This window comes from Lichenostomus cassidix, chromosome 1, assembly GCF_008360975.1.
Source record: "Lichenostomus cassidix isolate B80296 chromosome 1, HeHo_3.0, whole genome shotgun sequence".
In the NCBI taxonomy this organism is placed as follows: domain Eukaryota; kingdom Metazoa; phylum Chordata; class Aves; order Passeriformes; family Meliphagidae; genus Lichenostomus; species Lichenostomus cassidix.
Window position 1 is genome coordinate 69,376,657 of NC_139479.1, and position 23,624 is coordinate 69,400,280.

Below are 23,624 nucleotides of genomic sequence, written 5' to 3' on the forward strand. Positions count from 1 at the left end.
ATTGACATTTCTCATTTATACAGTTCATACCATTTCTGTGGAAATGAGAGGAATTGTACTGCAAAAGGTCTCCCTCCTGAGCTAACCAATTCAGTTGTAGTAAATAAGGTACTTGACAGAGGTAAAACTGGAATCAAGCTGGACTCCAACCTGTGGCTTTCTTGGATTCAGATTCAAATTGCCTGTGTAGGAGGAGACAAAGAACATACTCAACCTTTCTTTTTAAAGAAAAATTAATCAGAGAGAACAATCTAGCTTCTTACTGTCTTATTAATGTACCTGTCCGTTTCTTAATTATTGTTGTCCTAAGGAGCCTTTATTACTGACTGTTCTGCTGATTGAGTACATTTGCTGTTAAAGCAATTGGTTAATTTGGAAAAAACTAGCAATTTATCAAGAGTATGAGAAGTGATATGCTGAGGAAGCACTTGTTTGAATCCAGATGGGAAACTTATATTCCTTAGCAGCCTGAGAAGACAGTTGGCAGAAAAGTAGTTTCGGTGGTGCCATACAGAGGTTTTAAATCTTGAGTAGTGTGTCAGGAAAAGATCTGGTAAAAGTACCCTTCCTTATCACAGCTGCTGCCTGTGCAGAGCTTCTCTGTTATGTTTAAATAAGAGCTTGACTAATAGCAAATTCGCTTCTATGAAGAAGATTTTTGTCCCTGTTGGTAAGAGCAGAAACACGTCTGGAAGATCTAGATCACAGCCATCAATCCTAATGAACCTTTTTCTCATGCTCAAGAAGGTGTTTAGCAGTGACTTTAGATGTACCTCCCACAAGCCCCTCTACTTTAAGGCGACCTTGCAGAGATGATTTTTTGTGTGTTCAGTTCACAGACAGAATTCAATTGCAGAGAGCATTACTGTCTTTGTCCAAAATATCCCCTTTTTCTATACTTGGTATTTCATTCATAGCTCTTGCAATCCGAAGCAATTTAATGGATTGCAATTCAAAATAATCCACTTTAGGCATCTAAGTTTATTATGACTTATTAAATTCTTACTAATCTTCAGATTTAGAGTGGTCTTTCTCTCTAGTTTGTTGTATGACTGAGTTCATATCCAAAGACGTCTCTGTGGAATATATACATTCAGCTGGCTCTTTCATGGGTTGTATTCCACCAGTATGGTTTTCTATCACCTGCAGTGTATTGAGGAAGTCTGTTGTGGACTATATTAGTGCAAAAGTAGTGTACAAAAAAGTACAGAGTTTTAATATTGAAAATCTTACTCCTTACAGTGAACCACAAGCCATGTGCTATATTGAAACAGCAAATCTCGATGGGGAGACGAATCTTAAAATACGACAGGTAATACAAACTGAATTTCATCTTTTATTTTTTCAGTTTAGGTGTTTAATATTAGCTGTGAAGCAACGTTTAGCTTGCATAGCAACAATACAAGTGCTTTTTTTTTTTTGTTGTTTTTTTAAATCATCTTTCTTCAGGTGGCTGTAAGCTGCCTTTTCAACAGATACAAACCCAAGCAGTAATGCATTATGTGCAAGTGTAAGGAACTAACCTGGAGCAAGTATTTTAAGCCCACAAAGACAAATCAAACAGACCTTGGATGTGTTTTGCTGAAGGTCCAGTTAGTGGAATTTAAGTGCTGTACATAAAGAAAATACATGAGCTTGTGATGAGAGTTGCAGTTTCTCCTGTCACAAGTACCATTTTATGAGCATTATGCAGAAGCTGAAAAGCATCTTTCATATGTTTAAGTTAATTTGATATCTCTTTGTGGTAAGTAAAAGAATTTATTTGGATCTTTCTAGTTTTGTTAAAGAAGTACTGTTGATTATAGTGTTTAAAAATAGTTAAGTGCCTTTGCCTTCTTTCATTAAAAAAAATTAGGATTTTTAAACAGAGATAATTTGTTTTTAAAAAGCTACATTTGCTCCTTCTTTACTACATTTGTAGAAGTGTGATTTACTGTTCCAGATCAGCCTACTAAGCCAGATCTTGAGCTCCTGTAAGATTTTATTTGCTTCAGAACACAATTAAAAATACAGCCTTACTCTGGCTTGCCGTGCTGCAGTCAAATTCTGGCAAAAGAAACACAGAATGTATTCCCCTGTTCTTAGAAAAGCAGTGGGGTGCTGTACATGCTGTCAGATGTGGACCAATACATTAGGTTGCAGTTGCATGACAGGTTGATCATTGGCCTTGAGCAGGATCAAAGCGTATTGGCTGCAGTGGCCCAAGAGAGGCTACACTTAAAAATTACTATATTTAGCAGCTGTAGCACATCAGTGGAGGTACACTTTGAGAAAAAAGGCAGGTCTGTTTATAATGCTTGTCTCCTACTTCCTCCTGCATGTGTCCAACTTCGTGCTCTGTGGATGGTACTTTCCTCTTGGTTAAAGAGAGGTCATGTAGGTAATAAAACTGTCTGTGTAGAGAGTTTCAGTCTTGTTAGCAGGTTCACATGTGTCTGTAATGAATCTTCCTTGCATGAAAGAGATATTGAATATCAAATAAATCAACCCCCCCCAACATAAAACCAAAAACCAACCCCCAAAAGAGTAATACCCCCCCCCCCAAACCAAAACAGGATCCCCACCAACAAACCTCTGCAGATTTGACTATGTTTGGTTTCATGGATGTTGAAAGAAAGCACATTTTTGCAGATTGCCTTCCAATAACTGTTTTTGATCAGAATCTCCTTTGAATTGGTCTCTGCAGGGTTTGTCTCAAACTGCTAGTCTCCAGTCCAGGGAAGAATTGATGAAAGTGTCTGGGAGGATAGAATGTGAAGGACCCAACCGCCATCTCTATGACTTCACTGGAAACCTGCGCTTAGATGGTCAAAGGTATTCACTTCACCACGAAGTCATGAATTTATTTGGTTAGGAAAAATGTGTTCTATGTTCTTTAAGTCTGTAACTCTGAGCCACATACATGTTTTTGCTGGGGAAGAGCAGGGTAATAATTGATAATTATTAATCAGAGCTTCTGCCAGTATAAGATAACACATTTCAGTCGTTGTATGGAGCCTTCTTGAGAATATTGATTTCTTTGTAATTAATGTTGACATTTTATTAAAAGGTACATCTAAAGAGAAGGAGTCAAGGAAATGGTTGGGGGTTTTAGGGCCTACACAGAGGAAATGGAAACTTTTTCCTTTCAACTAGAGCCAAAGGCTGCACCAAGGTCAGGGGTATAGAGAAAAGTGATCCCAGAACCTGGAGACTTTGTCAGTGTGACTTGGATTTTTACAACTCATAAAAGAATAGTACATAGTTTTAGTACTTAAATTCACAGATTGTGAAGGGTAGGAACGTGCATGTTTCATTTGGCTGTGCCTGTTTTCCTTCACAAAACCTATATTCCTTGGGCAGCTTGGTGCAAGAATATCAGATGATCACTTGCATCCCACTTGAAAGTCATGTGAGTGATACAGGTTTTCTCAAATGCTTGTTTAATGTTGTATGTGATACAGTGTGCTTGAAATGGATGGTCTCTTTGCAAGTGTGGTGCTTCTCTGTCCTACTGAGAGAGAATGTACTAGCCAAGGTCAAGTGCAGAATAGGCTTGTTTATGGCTGCCATGTAAGTTTTCAAATTTGAGGTAACTGGGGCAGTTTTGCCCCACTGTGCTTTAGCAGGAATTAGACTTATGGAGGTTTCAGTGCTTTCTTCACTTGTGTGGGCAATCTAAACTCAGTATATTGCTGTTATATTGTTCTCCTCTTGTTTGTTCATTTTTATTATTGACTGGGGAGTAAGGATGAGAGTAGAATTACTTTATTTAAAGTGTTACCAAGAGCTGAAAGATACATGAACTTCTTGCTTTGCAGCCCGGTTCCTGTTGGTCCAGACCAGATCTTGCTGAGAGGTGCACAACTGAGAAACACTCAGTGGGTCTTGGGTATTGTTGTGTATACAGGACATGATACAAAACTCATGCAGGTAAAGCTTTCAATGGGATTAAGAACTTGTTTTGATAGAAGTTGGTTTTCTTTCCTGTGTTGTTGTTGTCATGGACTTGATTTGACGAAATGGTTTGGCAGATTATTGTTGTTTGAGGCCTTGAGGAATACAAGGGTACTGTTGTATTTGAGCTTGCATGTGCACATGCGCAAACACTGAAGTATTTGAGAGCAATTCAAAATGTAAGGTGAACTATCTTTCATCTTAATTTATCTGGTAGCTGGACAGCATTAAAAACTGAGGCTCAGCAGCTGAGGACATAGTAATAATCATGGAGATAATTAGATTAATATTGGACTCCTGTATTGCCTTAATGGCAGGGAATGCCTGGAGAGAGCAGCAACATGGATGTGTTGCTTACTGCTGCTGACCATCAGTGGGTTGGACAGCAGCAGCTGCTCTAATGGACTCTGAAAGTAAAGACTGGCTTTAGTTCTGCAGTTTCCTCTTGTATAAGCCATTGCCAGGTTCTTTCTCTTTTTTTTTTTTTTTTTCCCTGCTGCTGTTTAGAATTCAACCAAAGCACCTCTGAAGAGATCAAATGTGGAGAAAGTGACCAACATGCAGATCCTGGTTTTGTTCTGTATTCTCCTGGTAATGGCCCTTGTGAGTTCTGTAGGTGCCTTATTATGGAACAGAACACACGGCGAAGTCGTCTGGTACCTTGGCTCCAACAGTGAGTATGCAGGCACTGAGCCAGGGATGTATCAGACTGTAGGGCCAGCCAGGCTCTTAGCTTGACTAAATGAATGCAGAAAATAAGAAATAGAAAAACAAAAAAACCCACATCTTGCTAATTTTTTGATGACCTAATTTTTTTTTTTGAGAGCAGGCGGACATAAGTGAACTTCCCATTGAGGCTTCTAAAGGTTAGGTAAATATCACTGGGCTAGCATCCAAGGAGCAGGGCAGAAACAGAAGAGGGGCTAGAGTTATTCTTTGATACCTGGTGTTCACTTCTTTCATCTTTGTGGAGATACCACACACAAATTTTTTCTCAGGATATGTCATGTACTGCAGCCTTATGTGTGTCTGACTGTATTTGACTACAGGATGGTGAGTGTCAGTCTGATGCTGCTGACTTCAACTTTATGCTTATATAGAGATGCAAAGGATTTCTCTGACTTTTTTTCAGTCAGAAATGCTGATCTGCTCTTTTAGAGAAAACTGAAATGGTACATGTTAAAATCATTATTGATTGGGTAAAGTCTGTCTTTGGCTTCTATTAATTTGTTGTGAGAAAAGTGATCTCTCAGCATGGTTATTTGAAGAGTTTTATTTGATTTCATTCTTAGTCCTCAAATTTATTAGTTCTTTATCAAAGATAGACATGAACAATGAAATACTCCCCAGCAGACTTTTGAGGACGTTACATTTTGAGATGCAGATCTTAAAACAGTTATCACAAACTGCAAATGGCTTGTCTGCTGATGATGCAAAACAGATGGCAAGTGTATCTTCTGCAGTATAAGAATTGTAGTTCTGGTAGTAATGAAAAAAATCACATAGGAAGAGCATGGAAATGCCCCATATTTGACTCTGAGTTTTGGTAGTTGTAGTGTCTTCTAGTAACAGTGTCAGCAAATTTCAAAATTTCTTTGCCTGCTCTGCCCCTTGTTTTTTAATGAGTAAGTTTAAATTTGTGCCTTTCAATGACAAAAGTAATACTGGAAAAGATGAATGGATTGAACTCTTGAACTTGCAATATAAAACAAATGCAAACTTGCAATAGACTAGGATGACATAATAGTCTGTATAGATGCCTTTTTGAAAACTGAATGCACAATTTCTATAGCTTCTGTAACTGCCAGAGACAGGAAATACACTTTTTCAAGTTAGGCAGGTAGGTGTTAGATTTTGGTTAAATGTTTCATCTGTAGAAATTGTATTGGAAAATGTTCCAATCCCAAGCATGTTTCTGTTTTTTGTAGACTTATCCAAGATATGGAATTAGGGTGTACTCACACTTGGGAGGTGCCTTTGTCCAAACACTGATCTTCATTAGGCTTCAGCAATTTTCTCTCGATTCTGTCTGCTCCTAGTTTGCTCCCCTGACTTCTAATTACCTTGTGATGCTGAAAACCCTTAGCTGTGGACTCTGACCCGTTTGTGCTGGGTGTTCTGGGTGCTGACTGAAGTGCCTCTCTAAGTTTCTGGGGAAGTGAAGAGCATACAAATGTGGAGACTTTGATTGTAAAGAGAGGCTGTGGGCAGCACCATAAACAGGAGCCTTCATCCTGTGTCTCTGCTGAGCCTTGTACCTTCCTGCTGGCTGTCTATAAATGCTTCCCCTTCCCTTTTGGACCAGTTGTGATGGCAGGCTTTTTTGGGCAAGTTGCCCAATGTTGTCACCATTGATAATAGCTTCTTTGCTTAAGCAGGGTGCCTTAGTTTGTATACTAGGCAACTGCTTACCAGTCAACTTGTTCTCTGAGATTTCTTCAGTATGGGTAAATTCTCAATTCTGACAATGATGTCAGATTTGAGAACTAATTTTAGTGTTTATTTTTTGTTTTCTAACTCCACTGAGACAAGTAGGCACTTTGTGAAAGATAGTTATATTACTAGTGACATTGGTGGCTCTTAATTGGCCAGTTGACACATCAGATAAATGTCTAAATTTGGGTTATAGTGGGGAATATTTTACTTCTCACCATCTGTCAAGCAAAAATTGTTCAGAAAGTGTTCTGTTCTTTAATATGTAGCCTCACCAATCTTGCCCTTCTTCACTGGGTATAATATGCTGTGTATTTAGGCATGTGTTCTGTGGGTGTTCTATCTATCTTCTATTGAAATCAATATTAAAGTGGCCCTTACACTAGACATCAACACACTTTTTGATTATTTTAGCATTGCTAGATCTGATTAGGCCAACTGCATAAAGATGATTGCCCTTATACCACTCAGACTTGTGTCTGCTGATGTCCTGTGTCTTTTGGTCCACAGAAATGCTGTCTGTCAACTTTGGATACAATCTGCTGACGTTTATAATCTTGTACAACAACCTTATTCCAATCAGCCTTCTGGTGACATTGGAAGTTGTCAAGTTTACTCAGGCTCTTTTTATAAATTGGGTAAGTAGCAAGAATGAATGTATCTAATTTCTGGATGTTGACATTTAAAATAAAAACCCACTTAACATCTTTGCAAGATTTTCTAATTACTTTTCTGATGCAACTTCTGGGAAAGGCAGGGGGAAGCTTGGCGGATTTATTCTATATCAGTTCTGCATTTCACAGGAAATGAAAAGATCTAGTCACAGGAAGGTTCCCTGTGCAAATGATGACTTGTATTTTAGGCTTTTAGGATGAGAAGGAAGTCTCAGTTCTTGGTTGAAGGAGGTTTCTCTGCTGACTCATGTTCAGTAATTATCTTTTAAAAACTCTTCGGTATCTTATAGTTTCTCTCAAACACAGCAGAGGGAAAGACTAGACTTGTTTGAAGGTGTGGGGTTTGTACTTGGTTTTTTTTCCCCTTTTGTTTTTAAATCCTGAGGCTGGCCTTAAGGTCATCTCTGGTATGGACCATAATGTTTTTGTAAGGAGATGGGTTGGTGCTGCCTCACACAACAAAACAGTGATCCCTCTGTTCAGGGAAGCTTTGACTTCAAAATGTCTTTCTCAAATTCTGGGCCAAAAAATACTGTGGTGATGTCTCTTAAGCTGGACAAACCCAAGAGGAATATCTTGTGTTGGTATGAATTATTTCTTGGACTTTGAGTGGGTTCCTATAAAATACATGTAAATGAAGTTTAATATGTCTGTTCTCTGAGCTGCTTAAAATGTAGTAGAGATGCATATCTGAGAATTTGCTTTGGTTTATGTAGCAGCTGTTTCTTTTGCTCTCACAATAAAATGTAGTAACAGAAGGAGTTTATTTCATGGAACCACTAAAATTGTCACTCCAGTCATAGATGTGGGTAGAGCAACTGATTGTTGTAACTGAACATGTATGATTAGCATGGCTAATGCATGAACTTCTTTCTACTGTACTGGGTTGTTTTTTACCATTGCACCATTAGTTTATTAACTACCTGTAGTTGAATCAGGCTTTTCCCATGTACGTGCGGTATGGAGGTGTACTTTGGAAAGGTGGCACCCATATTCATCCTGGGATGATGTCTGTCTCAAGCATTCAGAATGCCCACTCATAGCATTAAGGCAGTCAAGCCAAGTTGGAGCTGACTAAAAGAAGAACAGAGACTTTAGTGTTTGATTTGCATAATGTAAGGCTTAACTTTGCTCTCATTTCAGGACATAGATATGTATTACTCTGAAACAGATACACCTGCAATGGCCAGAACCTCAAACCTTAATGAGGAACTTGGGCAGGTAAGATAACATTTTAAGTGTCGTGATTGTGATATATTCTGTCAAGAGTGAAGGTATGAGAGCAAGATGTACAAATCTGCTTTATTCTGTTGCTCTATGGCTCAGGTTAATGGGATATTATTTTCTCTAGTCTGAGCCTTGCAAGTGAAATAATGAAATACCACAGGATTAAATGTAATGTCATATATTGCAGTTTTAAGCTTGGGAATTATAACTTTTTCTTATGTTCACGCTGAACTGAACCCTTTATTCTCAAGGGTGTTGGGAGAGATGCTCTGTGGTTTTCACTGTCTATACCAGAACAGAATGTACAGGGCTAAGCTTGGCTGAAGAGCAGGCCAACAGCCTAGACTATGTTATTAGGTCTTCATGTGTCTGAATACTTCACAGGAGATGCAAGGGAAAAAAAGTTGTGTTCCAAATTTAGATATTGTGGTCATTCAATCATTTCTATTTTCCTTTCAGATAAAGATAACTGTATATTAACTTCTAGTTGTTGTAGATTTGTTTATTCTGCAAATACCATTACTTCAAATTGTAAGGGCTTCCCAAAACAAGCTTACTAGAAAATATGACTTTGCTAGTGGAACTTTGTAGTACCTTTGAGAAATGTTAGCTTTTTTCCTTGACTGTCAAATTTATAGGTCTGTAACTGAACTGCATGAACTTCATAACTTGCCTGAATTTAGTATTGGAGACAACATTTATATATTTAAAATACATAACAGTGTGCAGCTCAGTAGGGGTGTAGTCAATATTCCTGTTTCATCCAATTGGCATTTTTCTTAGGAATGTTAAAGTTTTATTTGTATTTAATTCACTTTGTGTGGTTATCAACCTCCAAATTATGGCTCTATTTCTGCCTGAAGTGAAGGATGTGTGACATAATGTATGTTGGTGGCCCATATGTTATTTTCAGAAATAGCTTACTAATAATTCTGTGTAACTAGACTGAACTTTTTGATTCATTAATCGAATTACATGTTCACAGGTGCCCTCTATATTTTTCTTTTCTTGTTAAATTGTTAATGAATTAAAATTCCTAAGATGTTTGTACCCACTTTGGCTTCTAACTTACAAAGGTTCCATTTCCAATGTGGTGTTCAGTAGCAGGCTAGTCCCAGCTAAAGGATGGCCTTACAAGTAGTGTAGTGAGTGCACTGTCTTGAACTGAAGGGAAATTAATTGAGAAAAAGCTTCTTCTAACTTGAGGCAAAATATTTTGGTGTTTAGGTTGTCTAACTCCTATGTTAGCAGAGTCCCTTCCTACATGTTGCTGGTTGAAAGTCTTACCTGGTGCAGAGGTACAACTGTGGTATTATTAACTTGCAATTATTTTTGGTCTGCCACCAATGAAGGTGGCAATTTCAAATCTGCTAATGCCTCGTTATCTTGCTTTGTTGGGGTTGCCTCCAAGTTGTACCTTAAAGTCACTGTTTCTGTTAAGAGTTTATTAGTTTGGGCAGTGCTGACTGTGGCTGTGCGTTGTGCACTTCAGGGCTGCTTGTGTCTGGATATCAGAAAAAGCAGCTTTTGTTTGCCTGCAGAATACCAGTTGTACTTTAGCATATTCCTTGATTATAGGGAGGGAAAAAAAACCCCCAGACATTCACGGTGATCTTTGAAACACTGAATTTCTTCAGTGTTTAAAATTCCAATGATTCTTCAACAATCCTAAGAATGTTTGTTTTCACTTCCAGTCTCACTCTTTGAGATCAGTACAGTTGAAAGATTTGGTAAATGTCCAAGTAGTACAACCAAGCACATCTCTAGTGACCACACTAGAGCCTTGGCAATTGATACCTACTATTTGAGCCCTTTCACATTCAGAGATAAAGAATTAATGCAATTAAATAATTTGCCTGATTATTTTTCTTTGGTAGCTTTGGTAGACAAATCAAGCTGTAATAATCCTGCATCGGCCAATATTGTGACATTTGAGCAATATGTCTCTGAGAATATTCCTGTTTTCTACTTGGACTTTTGTTACTATGTGAGCTGAAAATGAGACTTGTTTTTTTCATTCCAGGTAAAATACCTGTTTTCTGATAAAACAGGTACTCTAACATGCAATATCATGAACTTTAAGAAATGCAGTATTGCTGGAGTGACATATGGGTAGGTATGACTTTTTTAGAAACTCTGTAGCTTAATGCGTGCTTACTACTGGTATAAAATTTTATATTGGAAAAGGATTAGAACATTCTGTTCTTCAGTTTATATTTTAGCATATTTTGTGGTCTTAATTAATAGCTTTCATTTTCATGTCCTGCAGCACAAATTATGAGAGTCAAACCTGGGGAGTAGTTGACATGAAGCAAAGAAACTTGCTTCTTAACTTACACGATCATGATTTAAACAAAACCAGAAGTGTTAAATAACCTCTGGCCTTTCAAGGGGGAAAAAGTTACAACCCAAGGGTAGCAATTATCAGTCATATTTCTGTGACTTGAGAAGAACCAGAATTTTGTTAGAACAGTGTAGTCATAATTATAGAGTTTAATATTCCTTGCACAAGAGGGATACCTACTTAATGGTTTTATTCTGTTCTGTCAAAAGGATCCCTTTGAGTCATCTTAATCTTTGTATTTGCTTCATTTTAAATGGGTTGTCTTAAGATCTCAGTGCAAGTCAACCTTTGAATTTCACGGTAGCTAAATTAGATATCTCAAAAAGCATAAAATTTGATTCAAATGTATGAACAGCTGAACCCATGGTTCCAGCATATGTTTTTGTGTGATGACTCACTGATCTTCGCCTTCTACCTATTTTTTCTGGTTACTAAAGTGGAATAAATGTTCTTTTTTCCTTCTTCTACTCCTCAGTCACTTTCCTGAGTTGGAAAGAGAACGTTCATCAGAAGACTTCAGGTAAATAGATTCCAAGATGTTTGTGTTCTGTATAGCAGAGCGGGTACAATCTATATAAAGACTGCTTTCCAATTTGGGACTGGAAGAAGCCCAAGGGAGGAATGTGTTTGAATAAAATGGTCTTCCAGTGGGAGCCTAATGCAGAGCTGGTGGGTGGTGATGGATCTACTCTTCTGCATAGAGAGATGGTATGTGAAGGGGTGAGGAGTAGGCAGTGGCTGGGGTGGCTTGGATGCTAATGCAGTGCTTATTTATAATTGCAGACAGTCAAGTTAAAAGCTAAAAGTAACCTACTTTACAGGGACCTTATCCCTAGCTAGAGACAGAATGTTGCTCTTTGCAATCACTGAGCACAGAAGAAAAGGGACTTCTTTATTAAAATACTATGTTTTAGTAATTAAACTGGGAGTGAGATTGATACATAGGCATATCGCGTCCAGCGAATCCCACTCCTTTTTATTCAGAACTCTGTTGAATAGAGGTGGTGGGTCTGTCCCATTCCATAGAAATGAGTGAAAACCCAGAGGTGTTGCACAGGTGTCAGTGTAGCATGTTGAGATTATTGGAAGGAGGGGAAGAGCTGGGGAAGGCTGACATGGATTTGAAGGGCAAATATAGGCAAGAAGTGAGTTCTCACTCAAGAAACAGGTAAACACTGAATGCTGTTAGAAAAGCACTTGATGATGAACTAAGCTGGGCTTCTCCACTGGTCCAGCTCTTTATTGTAATTTTTTAGGAAGGTCATAAAATGATATATTTCTTCTTCTGCTGAGCTGTAATTTCTATGGATGCCTCTTCTAATATGTTGTTACTTTCATTGCCATACCTTTCTTTTCTAGTCAATTCTGTGAAAATTTCTTCCAGGTATTTATTTGGAGTACTCAGACTTAAAATCCTCCAGGGGTCAGGTTGAAACAGACTGCTCTGACTAGGGAGGGAGCTTAGGGATATTGAACTTTTATCTATTTTATAAGGAAACTGCCCTGAAATCCATTTATCTTAACTATGCTTAAAAGCTGCCATTGCTACATCTGTCTCAGGAGGTGCATTGATACTTTAATCTTCTGAAATACATTGTCAACCATAACCATTTTGGGTTTCATGCTGGCGCTCATTTTCAGCACTCTCTGCATTACTCATATGATCTTTTCACAATGCTTTCAAGGACACTGGAGACTTTGCTTTTTAAATTTGCTTCCCAAGAAAACAGATGAAGTACTAAGATTGGCAGTGTTGCCACTTGTTTGAATATGCTTGTTTTGCTCTGCAGCCAGCTACCTCCTTCCACCAGTGAATCGTGTGAATTTGATGACCCAAGACTGCTGCAAAACATTGAAAATGATCATGTAAGTCTGCTCCTTGAATATCGTGCTTCTTAAACGCCCTATTCTAGGCTTGTCTGGAATTGAATGCTGAACACATCTATTTGTGTGATTAAGTCTGCTCTGTGAGTGTGTCATGCAAGCACAGAGGGGGTAAATTGGAATCAAAATAGCTCCCTCCAACGCCTTTCTGCCCACTTGTCTTACAATTGAATTAAAGAAGCACTAGCATTGATGTGATTACCAGGTACCTCTAAGGCAGCTTCATATATACTGTTGTATATGGAAGATAATGCTTTGTAACAAGTGATGATAGAAATTATAATTCTTTAAAAGAAAAACTGGAGTGTTCAAAAACCTATACTGTTAAAATACCATTTTTAACAGTAATCTATAGCATTACAAGGTGGTTCTGATCTGAGCCTTGTTTTAAGTATTGCAAGTGTTTGGAATTCCAGTCATGTAAAGGATGTAAGATATGGGACCTAATTGCAAATTCAAGCTTAGCATGAGGCTTAGTGGTTTGTAATCTTAGCTTAGCTGTTGAGTCCTAAAGAGACCTAGTCCTTACAGTGTCAGTTCATTGTTTATTCAGAAATCATGCAGCTATGAAGTCTCTGACTGGACACCAGACAAGTAATTGACTTGCCAAAACACATGACCCTTGTTCTCTGCAGGCTGCCTCACAGTATGGGGTCTAAGCATTGGCAAGCACAAACTCAATCAGCTGATTGCTCTCCTTAGACAGCATAGCTTCTGTAACTGGGCTGCTTAAGTTTAGTACATGCATCTAAAATATAGTTGCAATATACAGTTTGTGTGCAGTTTGTGTGCTTTGCTTTCTGTTCTGCTGTGCAGTACTTAAGAACTTGAAACACGGCATTGGTATGAATGCCTGAAGGGAATTCCTTAATTACTTGGTGTGGCACTTTGTATTCCTTAGGGTAAGGAATAAAGATGGCTCCTGTGCTCCAACCTCCAGAAAGGTGACCCTCTCAGGACAGTGTCCTGGTTTCCTATGTGGCTTTTGTAATCATGTACACTGAAAGGATTTCCCACTGGACATGACTTGCAGCCACGATTTGCGTATTGTCCTGTTCTTTTGTGTCCTACTTGTTCATTTATGGCTATAGTTGTGGCTTATGGCAGTTGCTGACTCCAGGTGTTCATTCTGGTTTAGATGTAGGCTGCAGATAAAATGTGTTTGAGCTGTTTCTGGCTGCTGCTTTAGGTACACATACAGAAAAATGCTTTGGTATATTTTAATAGACTCGGCAGAAGGGATATATCTCAAATGAGCTGTGAGGTGGAATTTCTCACCCAGCCTTGAGATGGCCCCTCATTCTAATTATTTGATCTTCTCTGGGTAGTTTCTGTTTTGGGGTACAGAAGAAATACATGCTGTTGTAGCAGGCAAAGAAGGGATTTTGGTAGCTTCCTTAAGTGTCATTTAGTCTAGACAGCTCAAAAGTCTTCTACGCTGAACCCTTTTGTATCAAGTTTCCTTTTTGCTGGCCATTTAAGCAGACAAATACTGATGTCATTGCACAGCTGACTGTTGGGCTGAGCAGGTTGTGTAAACTCAGCCCTCAGACAATCAGTGGGGAAACTTCTGGCTAATGAGAGGTTCCTTGTGTAGGCCAAAGGTACTTTTCAGAGCCTGACTGTACTGGAGGAATGGGTGCCACCCTCTGGCAAGTGGTGATTTAACACAAGGCAAGGGAATGCAGTTTGCTTAGTATGTTGAGGTGTATTTGTCAGGCTGTGAGTGAGAGGAGGGCTGAATTCCAGGATAGTGGTAGGGGGAAGGGTCTTTCTAGCTTTATTGCAACTAACGTCAGCTGCTAAGATGCATGAACTGCTTCTTTCTATCTAAAAACCTGTATAATATTAATTTTCACAGCTAATAGATAGCTGCGGATGCCATTTGCAGATGTCTGACAATTTCCACTCGTTCAGTGAAAAACTGAGGTGAAAAAACTGAAGTGTTCTAGCACAAGCTGCCTAGTGAAATTAGATGGTGCTGTATTCAGGCAATTAATTCCCTCTAAACATTTGCCCTTTTGCAGCTGAAGCTGTAAATGTGATCTCTTACAAACTCTCATTAAGTGCTCATTGCTCTGGTCTTGAAGATTTTAATCTTTTTTTTTCGGTTCAGTCACAAGTGTTAGTTAAGAACTGTCTCAGTGCCAAGTAATTTTCTTTCCAGGTTGAAAATAAAAAATTATGTACTTATGAGACTGTCTTCCATCTGCTGGGAAGATTTTTAACATCCTGCATCACCTCTAAATTTCATGGATCTTCTGGGCCACTGGTGTGTAAGGGCTGACTGATAGCCAAGTCTACTTTTGAGCAGCACTTAAAGAATTATTGCCCTGCAGGAAATGTTCCAGGGAAAAATAACTTATCTTGAAAACGTGTGGAGGTTTCTCTTGGCTGCTCTGGTATTTTAACGTTGAAAAAAGTACCTATGTTTGTCTGCCTGTGCGTTTTCTTTCTGTTGGCTTTTATTGGATGAACTGCGCAGCTGTATGAAGTGTATGATGCTGTCTTGTTTCTGCAGAGAAAATGGTGTAAACTCTTAGTCTAATAAGAAAAGATCAGGTTTTTTTCTAAGACTAGAAGGAATGTTTGGTGAATATGCTAGATGGTCTTTATCATGGTGCTTGCTAGTTGCATATGTGCTGTGAATGAGCTCAGCATGGAGATGCAAGCCTATTTGATGTGGATTATGTTTTACACTGGTGATGGCAGAGCAGGGAAGGAGGTCAAGAAGTGAAAGAACTAACAAACTTGATTCTCATCCTGGACTCCTGTATCTCCCAGAATTTTCTCTAAACTTCATCTGCAAATTTCAATTTACACATGAACTTCCTTCTGTATGCCCTAAATTCTCTTTGCCAAGAAGAAGCAAACATGGTATAGCTACAGATGCAAGAATTGTGTGATGAGTACTTCAGCAGCTGTCCAGGCAGAACAAACAGCTGTTGTGCTCATGTTGAGCCTTTACCACACTGAAAGTGTTTGTTTAGGCCTCACCAACATGTCTGCTTATTTTTGTGTAGTGCGTGGGAACTGAGGCTATTATCCTGTCAAGCTTTGTTTAAATGACAGCTATCATCAGCTGATTCTTAATTCCTTAGGAAAGCAGAACCAGAAAAACATACCATGGCTAACTGGATTGAAAAACTGGGATTTGAAATACAGCAGGGGGAAAAACATGTTCAGGTGATGAAAGCCTATGGGAGGCTCTAGTTCAGAAAGTAACTGTTGCTGGAAAACTGTCCAAACATATAATTTTATATCTCACAATTAAATTGTTAGAGCTTGGCGAGATATATTTTTCTTGCATCTGCTTTTGTTCTTACTGTGCGTGGGCCTTCGGTACTTTTGTTAAAGTACCAGGCAGTATCTTTAATTATAGGTCATATCTCACTGGTTTTGGACAAGATAAACTTGCATTTAACTCTCTTGATATTCAAAAACTGGTTAATGTCTTCTTTCAGTCTGTGCCTGAAATTTTTTGGTCACCTCCAGTCCTGCCAGCTTCACTGTTCTGGAGCTGCCCAACATAGGCTGGATCCTCACACTGCTCTCCAGATACTGTAGTGAGCTAAAGGGTAGGAAGTTTATATCTTTTTAAGATTGTTGAGTTGTAATTCTCCTTGGTAATGAAGTACATGAGCATTTTCAGTTTTCCTTGGCAGAATGTGCCACTTACATGCAAAGTAGTAAGCTCAAGTTGTTAGACTATGCTTTAATAACCCATTAGCCATTTCTAGGCCATTTGCTAAAAAAACTGTCAGTCCTGCTCACCTGGAAATACTGTGAATGGAGGCACTGATCTGATACTGCTACAAATGAAAGGAAAGTTGAAAGATGCCTTTTTCAAATGCAACTTCCTTGTAATTTTATCAGACTCTGAACAGTCGAGAAAAGTAGTTTGTCTTCAGAGTGAAGAGTCCCAGATAAGGACATGTGTGACACATGTGCAGATATGAAGCTCTGCATGATGCAGTTTACTCCCCAAAACACTGAGGCTTGTCTCAGTGTTTTGTTCCTCTAAATAAGGGAACCATGAAGGGATGAAAACTTGTGATACAGCTTCCTGACCAGTGGTCTACTTGATAATGGATAATTCTGTGCCTGCTAGGTAGCTAAACTTTGCTGTCACTGAGGATAGTGCTCTGTAGATAACAATCCAGAAACTGCTTCCATATGTAGGAGACTGTTGCAATGTGCATGTGGTTCTCAGCTGGTAGGGGCAGTGAACAAAATAATTTAGCTAGGGGAATGTATTGCTTGTGTAGATGTTTGTATGCTAGTTTTTTCATGGATCTTTTGGGGGAAAACAAACCAGAGGAAGCAGGTATGGCTTTCACCCAGAGTTGTTGGCACACAGGGAGAAAAATTAGGGAAGGAGGCACTTGAAATGACAACTACCCATGGAGTGATGAATAAGAGACTAAAATATGCAAACTTTGTTCCAACTACAGATAAATAGCAAAGTAAAAAATGGGATGGGAAGAAATAAGGCTGACGTTAACACATGAATAGGCAAAAAGTGTCTCACAGGGACCATCAGTAAGAATTTGACAACTAAGATGTCAGAGACTTGATCAAGGAAAATAAGTAATAAAGCAGAATTGGTTAACCTGTGGGACTTCTGTCTTATGCTGGGGTTAAACTCAGCATATTGGAAGTGATGTGTCACCACAGAAGCCATTAACAGATTTTCTGTTCCCAGGTCCAAAGTAGGAATTTGAATGCTCTATTCTGATTCATGCCTGTGCAACAAATATTGTCAGTGCTGGAGCAATATAGAAAGGAAACAAATGACAGCTGTGTGGAGGAGCTGTTGTGATAAGCTGCCTCTGGTGATCTGTTGCAACAGAATTAGAAGATTGCCCTGTAATACATTGTGAGCTGTGAAAATACTAAGACAGGAGCAAATTATGTTGCTGGCTTGAAAACATAAATACATACACAGGAAAGATTAAAATCCTTGTCATTGCTGGAGACAGGTTGTTTCCAGCTGATAGAACACATACTATGAAAGCTTGTTAAGGGGCTAGGTGATAAAAGTGTAAGAAGGACATCAAAGGTCTGCAGCAACACATGCTGAAATGAGAATCTGGCAAGCTGTGCCTTTTGACTGGGAGATAAAACTTTCATTACTTTCACTGGAAGTAATGGAGCACCAGTAACCTCTTGACTATGCTTTGCTGTGGACTTAGTTAGGTAGTAGTGTGCAAATATGTTTGTTTTCTTGCACGCAGCCTCTGCACCCCAGTCTGTCAAAAGCTACAACTGTTATTTTAGTGGCATGTGACCATACAGTTTGGAAGTTGTCAGTATGCAAAGGTAAAGGTCCTGAGCGAAACAGTTACTTGGAAAATATTCATGACAAAGTAGATGAAGTAAAGCAAGAATATAGGTCTTGGATCTTCAGTATTTTTGTTACGCTATTTTCTGCTATGCTTACTTTGTTTGCACATGTTGCCACAATGTTTGCCAGCTGACGTGGTTTTGTGGCTTTCATAGTAATTACTTCATACTAATTAAACCTTCATATTGCCAGTGCATATGCTATGCTAATGAAAACTTTGGACACTAGATGATATTTTTATATGCAAAATTTTTTTAAGAATTTGCCAAGTCAAGTAAGGCTTTCTGCAAAGGTAGAACTGCTAAGTTCAAGTCTGAGTCACTGAGCAAATGACTGCTGTGGTGGAAGACATTGATGCTACCACCTGTGGATGTTATGAATATAGCAGAGTTGGTGAAGGAGAACCATGTGTTCACTTGAGCTGTTTCAGCCAAGCATCTTAAAGATCTGTGCAAATTGTCGATGAAGTTAGTAGGCCAGGTTGTGAGCTGGGCATCTGTGTGCTGTTCCAGACTGCTGTGAGACTATAAATGGTGTGCCAGAGGCAGGGATGGAAGGGAGGGAAGAGTGGGATGAGGGACTTGATTTCACTTGATTAAAGGTTGCAGTTGCCTGAGTTGCCTCGTCAGAAGCCTGTGATTTACATGCTGGATTGTCTTCGCTGAGTTGCAGCCCTGCTGTCTGTTTAGGCACTTTAGAACAGTGGTTTATGTTTCTGTGTTCTCACGATGCTGAATGTGTGGGGACCGTTGATTAATTTTATGCTTGGCTGGGTGCTGTATTCCTTTGGAAGGACACATGAAGTTGCCTTCTATTGGCTGTTCAGCTGCTCTCTGTTCTGGATGTTCATCACTGAGTTGCGGCAAGTTTAATTCTGGCGTGGTTGCTGTCAATGTATTGGAAGCTGTCGTTAGTAGTATTTCCTGTTGTTAGGTTGTCATGATCTTGTGGCACATATCTTTGCTTATATGAAGCTTGGGGTGCTAAAGAAGTAATTCTTTTGTGTTTGGGGGGTGGGGAGAGTACTCTGGCTTCTCAGCTCTCTGCAGCTTCAGTGAGGTCTTTATCATTAGCTCTATAGTTAATCAATGCTGGCCCTGATCTCTGTTGTCTTGATGTTCTGAGGTCAAAACAACTGCTATAAATAGAGTACAGAATATGTTTTGGGGGTTTTTGTCTGTGCCATGTAAGAGGTCATCTCAGTTTAGTGAACAGATTCCTCAGACTGGGTGTAATGCTAATCTTCACTGTCCTGGTGTCCTGTCTAGCCCACAGCTGTGCATATACAGGAGTTCCTCACACTGCTGGCCGTGTGTCATACTGTTGTTCCTGAGAGACAAGGAAATACAATAATCTACCAGGCCTCCTCTCCAGGTTGGTTGTTGCTTTCTTTTTTGGGAGGGAAGGGAATGAGTTGAAGGAGTGTAGAGATAGATGGAACGAAGGTCCGTAAACTTCTAGGTCATTTTAAAGTTCATTGATTTTGAAAGCAAAATGTCCCCCACAATGCCAGTACTAGATCTGGCATCTTCTGTAATCAGTATATACTGCTTTTGAATACGTCCTACAAAACCATGTAGTCCATGATGGTTTTTTAGAGATAGGCTGGGCTTAAGATCCCTTCTGCTCTCATGAGACCTTCTCTTTCTGCAGGGATAAAAGGCTTTGAGTGTGTAGGGAGTAATGATTGGCATGAGTACAAACTGTCTTTCTTGATCTAGTATCTGCCTAGAGCAAGATTGGAAGCTATCAAGTGCTGATACATGACACAATTCAACCAAAACTTTCAGAATCTTGGCCATATTCAGGCCTGCCTTTCACCCATTTTTTTACTCCTCTCACTTAGTACAGAGGTATAGATGGAGCTGGGCAGGGCCAGATTGGAGAACAGCAGGGCTCAGCTCTCCATTGAGTTTATCTCTGTTAGTGAAGATATTTCTGGAATTGCTGTAGTGGTGTATTGAGTGATGAAGCAGCATCATTTCTTATTTATGTCTTAATAGAGTGCTTGAAAAGTAGGATGAAGAGCTCGTGTAAGGAAGTTCTGGTCCGTGTGATGAACCATGAGGAGTCTAAGGGAGCTCTAGAGACAAGAGGGTTGCTTGAATTAGGCACTAAATCCACGTATATGGTGGTTGTGCTTAATGACACTTGCTCCTTAAGGAGGTTCTGTAATTATCTACCAGAGGAACAGGTATTGGCTCTGATTTCAGCTCTGTTATTTGAGCTCTTAATAACACTACCCAGTTCAGTCTCCAGAAAACAATGCTGTACCTATAGCATTCTGTAGTACCTGAACTTAGTGCCTTCAAAGTACAAAATGGACTAAATATATATTGTAGGAATTTAGAGTGACACAGCTTTGATCTTGATTTCAGAACAGGTATTTCCCCTTTTTCATGTGGAAAAGTATGGCACCTCCACAAGAACAGAATCTAATTCTTCTGTAGTTACAGGATATTTTATACAGATTGAATACCAGGTTTGTGGAGGTGGCATTGCATGGCCTTTTTAGGACTAAAATGTTGAGTGTTTTTGTGCAGAACTACGCTAGCATGCCTACGGATGGGAGTGCATGGGAAAGGGGATTCTGTTTTGGCAATCTGCCATATTTAAGTAGGGATTTTAGAGGTTGCTTTTACATACTAGATTAAATTTAAAGGTTTTTATTTGTGTTGGCAGATGAAGGAGCATTAGTGAAAGGAGCAAAAAAACTTGGTTATGTCTTCACAGGACGGACTCCACATTCTGTTATCATTGATGCGGTAAGTGGTGGATGCACATAGCACAGGCTGCCAAGCTCATGCAGGGCATATACGTGTCCTCTCTGGTCCCTGTGAGGGCCCTTTCCAGGGCCTTTAGGATTCTATGTGCAAAGGGCTTTTGCACACTGAGCAAAGTTGTCTTAATCTATTTGAAGATGCGAAGTCCTTTGCCCCTCTGTGTGGCATGGGTGATACAAAGTTGAAAGCTTACATGGAAAATGACAGCAGTTGTGCCTGAAAAATACTTCCCTTGTTCAGGAAGCACAGATGGGAGCACTCACATTAGAGGGAAATTCATGTGTCTGGGAGGTTTTCTGAATGTTATGTTTAATGGTTACTGTTTTTCTAAATGTTCCATTTCTTTCTTCTGAGTATGATCTTCAGTAGAAGATGTATCTGCTTGACAGTCTGTGTATGCAGGGGGGCGAAGTTAATGGATTGCAGTTGCCACAGGCAGCCTCAAACTCATGGCCACATTCAGACTCAAGTTGCAGTCTAAGCTAAAGTGGCTCCAGATTTACACAGATGCAGCTCATAGGGTGCTTATTAAGAATAATGAATGTATTTTTGTCCTTCCTCTCAGGTTATGTTCCCTTTCAAATTTCTTGGTACATTGCCAAGTTAAGCACTTGACACATATCTTTTAGCACTTGTCACAAACTTTTTACAACTTCTCAAACTGCTTCGTAGTTGAAGGGGAAGAGTTTAGGATGAGCAGTGTCATCTAGAGCCATCTAAGCACTTTCCTCTGCAGGAAGAGCCAGGCCTACCTGGCCTAGTTTTATATTCCTCATAATATGAAGCTGGGAGCATTGTTACTCTATAGGCAGCAATAAAAGCCGTCACTCCCAGAGGTTTCTTTGTCTGCTTATTGCCTATATCAGTGACAGCACACGTAAAAGAGTTTGGAGATGCTTTTTGGTCTTGGGAATATTGCTGAATTGATGTGTGCCTTGGACGTGTCTATACTGCAATTACGTTTTACTGCAGCACTTTCTTTAACTGCATGCTGCAAATACCACTGGAGTTCTAAGACTCTGGTAACTCCTACTGCTCCTTCTGTGTTTTATACAACAGGAATGGCAGGTGTTTTAAAACATTTCTCCTTCTTCAGGTTGTTCCTGCTCAGCCCCAACAGAGAGTAGTTGGTGGTAACAGGAATTTCTCCTCAGTTAACTTTTTTTTTTCCTTCAGACACGAAAAATATAATTAATATTCTTGTGAATTCAAACAAAAGAAATACTAAGGGAGGTCAGTCAAAGGTTATTGTAATACTAAACTTGGAGGGCATGCTTATTTTAACTTGGAAAAATGCCCACAGCCTGTAATATGTCTCTTAGTTGATGGCTGTTGAGGACTAAATAGGCAGCTTAGCTTTCAGAACATGCGTACTCAAAAAAGGTATTTCCTTGCAATGGTGTAGCCGTAGTAAATGAAGGGTGCCACAATACTGGATGATGAATTAGCAAGTTCATTAAATAGGGCTCTGCATCCTTTAACCAGCGGAGGGAGCCATTGCCCCGTTTATTTACAGCGGGATGTGTGATAGGCGCCTGATCAGCTCCCGTGTTTGCACGTGTAAGAGTATAATGCAAATTGTACTTATAATAGCACATGCTTTCTGTTGTTTCCTTTTGTAGCTGGGGAAAGAAAAAACCTTTGAAATTCTTAATGTGCTGGAGTTTTCCAGGTAAGTTTTCCTCTAATATGCTAAACGCAGGGTAATAAGAAAACCATTCATATAAAAAATGGTATTGAGAATAAAAATATACAGTGATGCAGCAAAAAAGCAGAACTTCCTTAATTTTTGTCCTGCCCCTCGATCTTCTCATTTCTGATGTACTATGAATGAGCTTACAAACTGGTGGCTGTTGGCTTGTGATCATAAAACTTTCTCCTGCCACTGCAGCTCTGTTCACTTATTGAGGAGTTGCTGGCCTGGAAGCATCTTGCTGCCACTCACTGATATCCTCATGTGTCACTTGTCTACTTTAAGAACATAGTTTGAGATTGCACTTCTATAGTGCTTCTGCAATTTACTTTTTGAGTATATGGAAACTGCACCTGGAAGTGCCTTTTTTTAAGAATCATGCCAGCTATGAAAATGTAAGCATTGCAGGCACTCCTAATTTGTCAGGCTCATTAGGGTGGGCATTGCTTGGGTAGAAAGAAGCTTTGATGAATCAGGCCCCTAAATCACTGGAGATAACAAGGTGCTTTCTCTTTGTCAGTTGATAAAGTTATGTCAGATTGGATGGTGCTAGTCAGCATTCCTGTTTTTCTGATTTTTTTTTTCCCCCTACTATTGCTGGGGATTAAAGTCTTGAACTCTTTCTCTGCTGTCTTTGAGTTGGCTGGTTGTGCTCTGAAGGACTAGGTAAAACTAAAGGTAGGGATGGATTTGGGTAGGCAGCTTTTCTTGTGGCCTGACTTGCTTTGAAGATCATTCTTGAGTAATTTCCTCTTTCCATTCAGAATGTAACTACTTAAGCTACTCGTGGAAAGTATCTAAAAAGGCACTGGAAGAGTCTTTGAGGGTTTGTGACAAGCTGACCAGCACCCTGTAGACAGGAGTAACCACAGCTTGCATGCAGCAGAAAAAAGCTGTTTTAGTTCTCTGTGTAGCATCTTCCCACTGAGCACTGAGGGAGGTACTGTAATTAGTTTTCAAAAAGCATATGGAAGTTTCCCAGTGTCATTACGATGTTGCAGAAATTCTGGGCACAGCTAATTGCTGTCCTTCCAACCTCTCTTTAGAAAGCCTCAGAAAGGATTTGTTTTTTCTGATAATACATGCCAAGAGCTTGCTTTAGTACACATGGCTCTTGAGCTCTGAAAAGGGACTACCTTTCTCAAAGCAATGTGAAGAGGAGAAGCAACATTGCTCTGCACTCTGTTTGTACATGTTGGCAAAAGGGTAATGAGGCAAGGAGGATGCTTCTGAGTTGTCCTTTTGCTAAGGAAAGGATTTATATGAAACCACATGTTCTTAGGATTCCCTTGATGAGAGTTGA

The 23,624-nt window shown here is 39.5% G+C and overlaps 1 protein-coding gene across 6 annotated transcripts in view; it reads left to right on the plus strand.

The window, feature by feature from the left end:
• The window catches only part of ATP8A2 (ATPase phospholipid transporting 8A2), a 314,444-nt gene that overhangs the window by 59,851 nt on the left and 230,969 nt on the right, over positions 1-23,624 (plus strand). For all 6 annotated transcript variants that reach the window (XM_085062609.1, XM_085062619.1, XM_085062628.1 and 3 more), the window contains 12 exons: positions 1,243-1,312; positions 2,687-2,814; positions 3,801-3,912; positions 4,444-4,609; positions 6,880-7,007; positions 8,187-8,264; positions 10,294-10,382; positions 11,090-11,134; positions 12,405-12,480; positions 19,114-19,219; positions 20,528-20,610; positions 22,251-22,300. In XM_085062609.1, the coding sequence (XP_084918735.1) occupies positions 1,243-1,312; positions 2,687-2,814; positions 3,801-3,912; positions 4,444-4,609; positions 6,880-7,007; positions 8,187-8,264; positions 10,294-10,382; positions 11,090-11,134; positions 12,405-12,480; positions 19,114-19,219; positions 20,528-20,610; positions 22,251-22,300 (1,131 nt within the window). The remainder of the gene's footprint in view (positions 1-1,242; positions 1,313-2,686; positions 2,815-3,800; positions 3,913-4,443; positions 4,610-6,879; positions 7,008-8,186; positions 8,265-10,293; positions 10,383-11,089; positions 11,135-12,404; positions 12,481-19,113; positions 19,220-20,527; positions 20,611-22,250; positions 22,301-23,624) is intronic.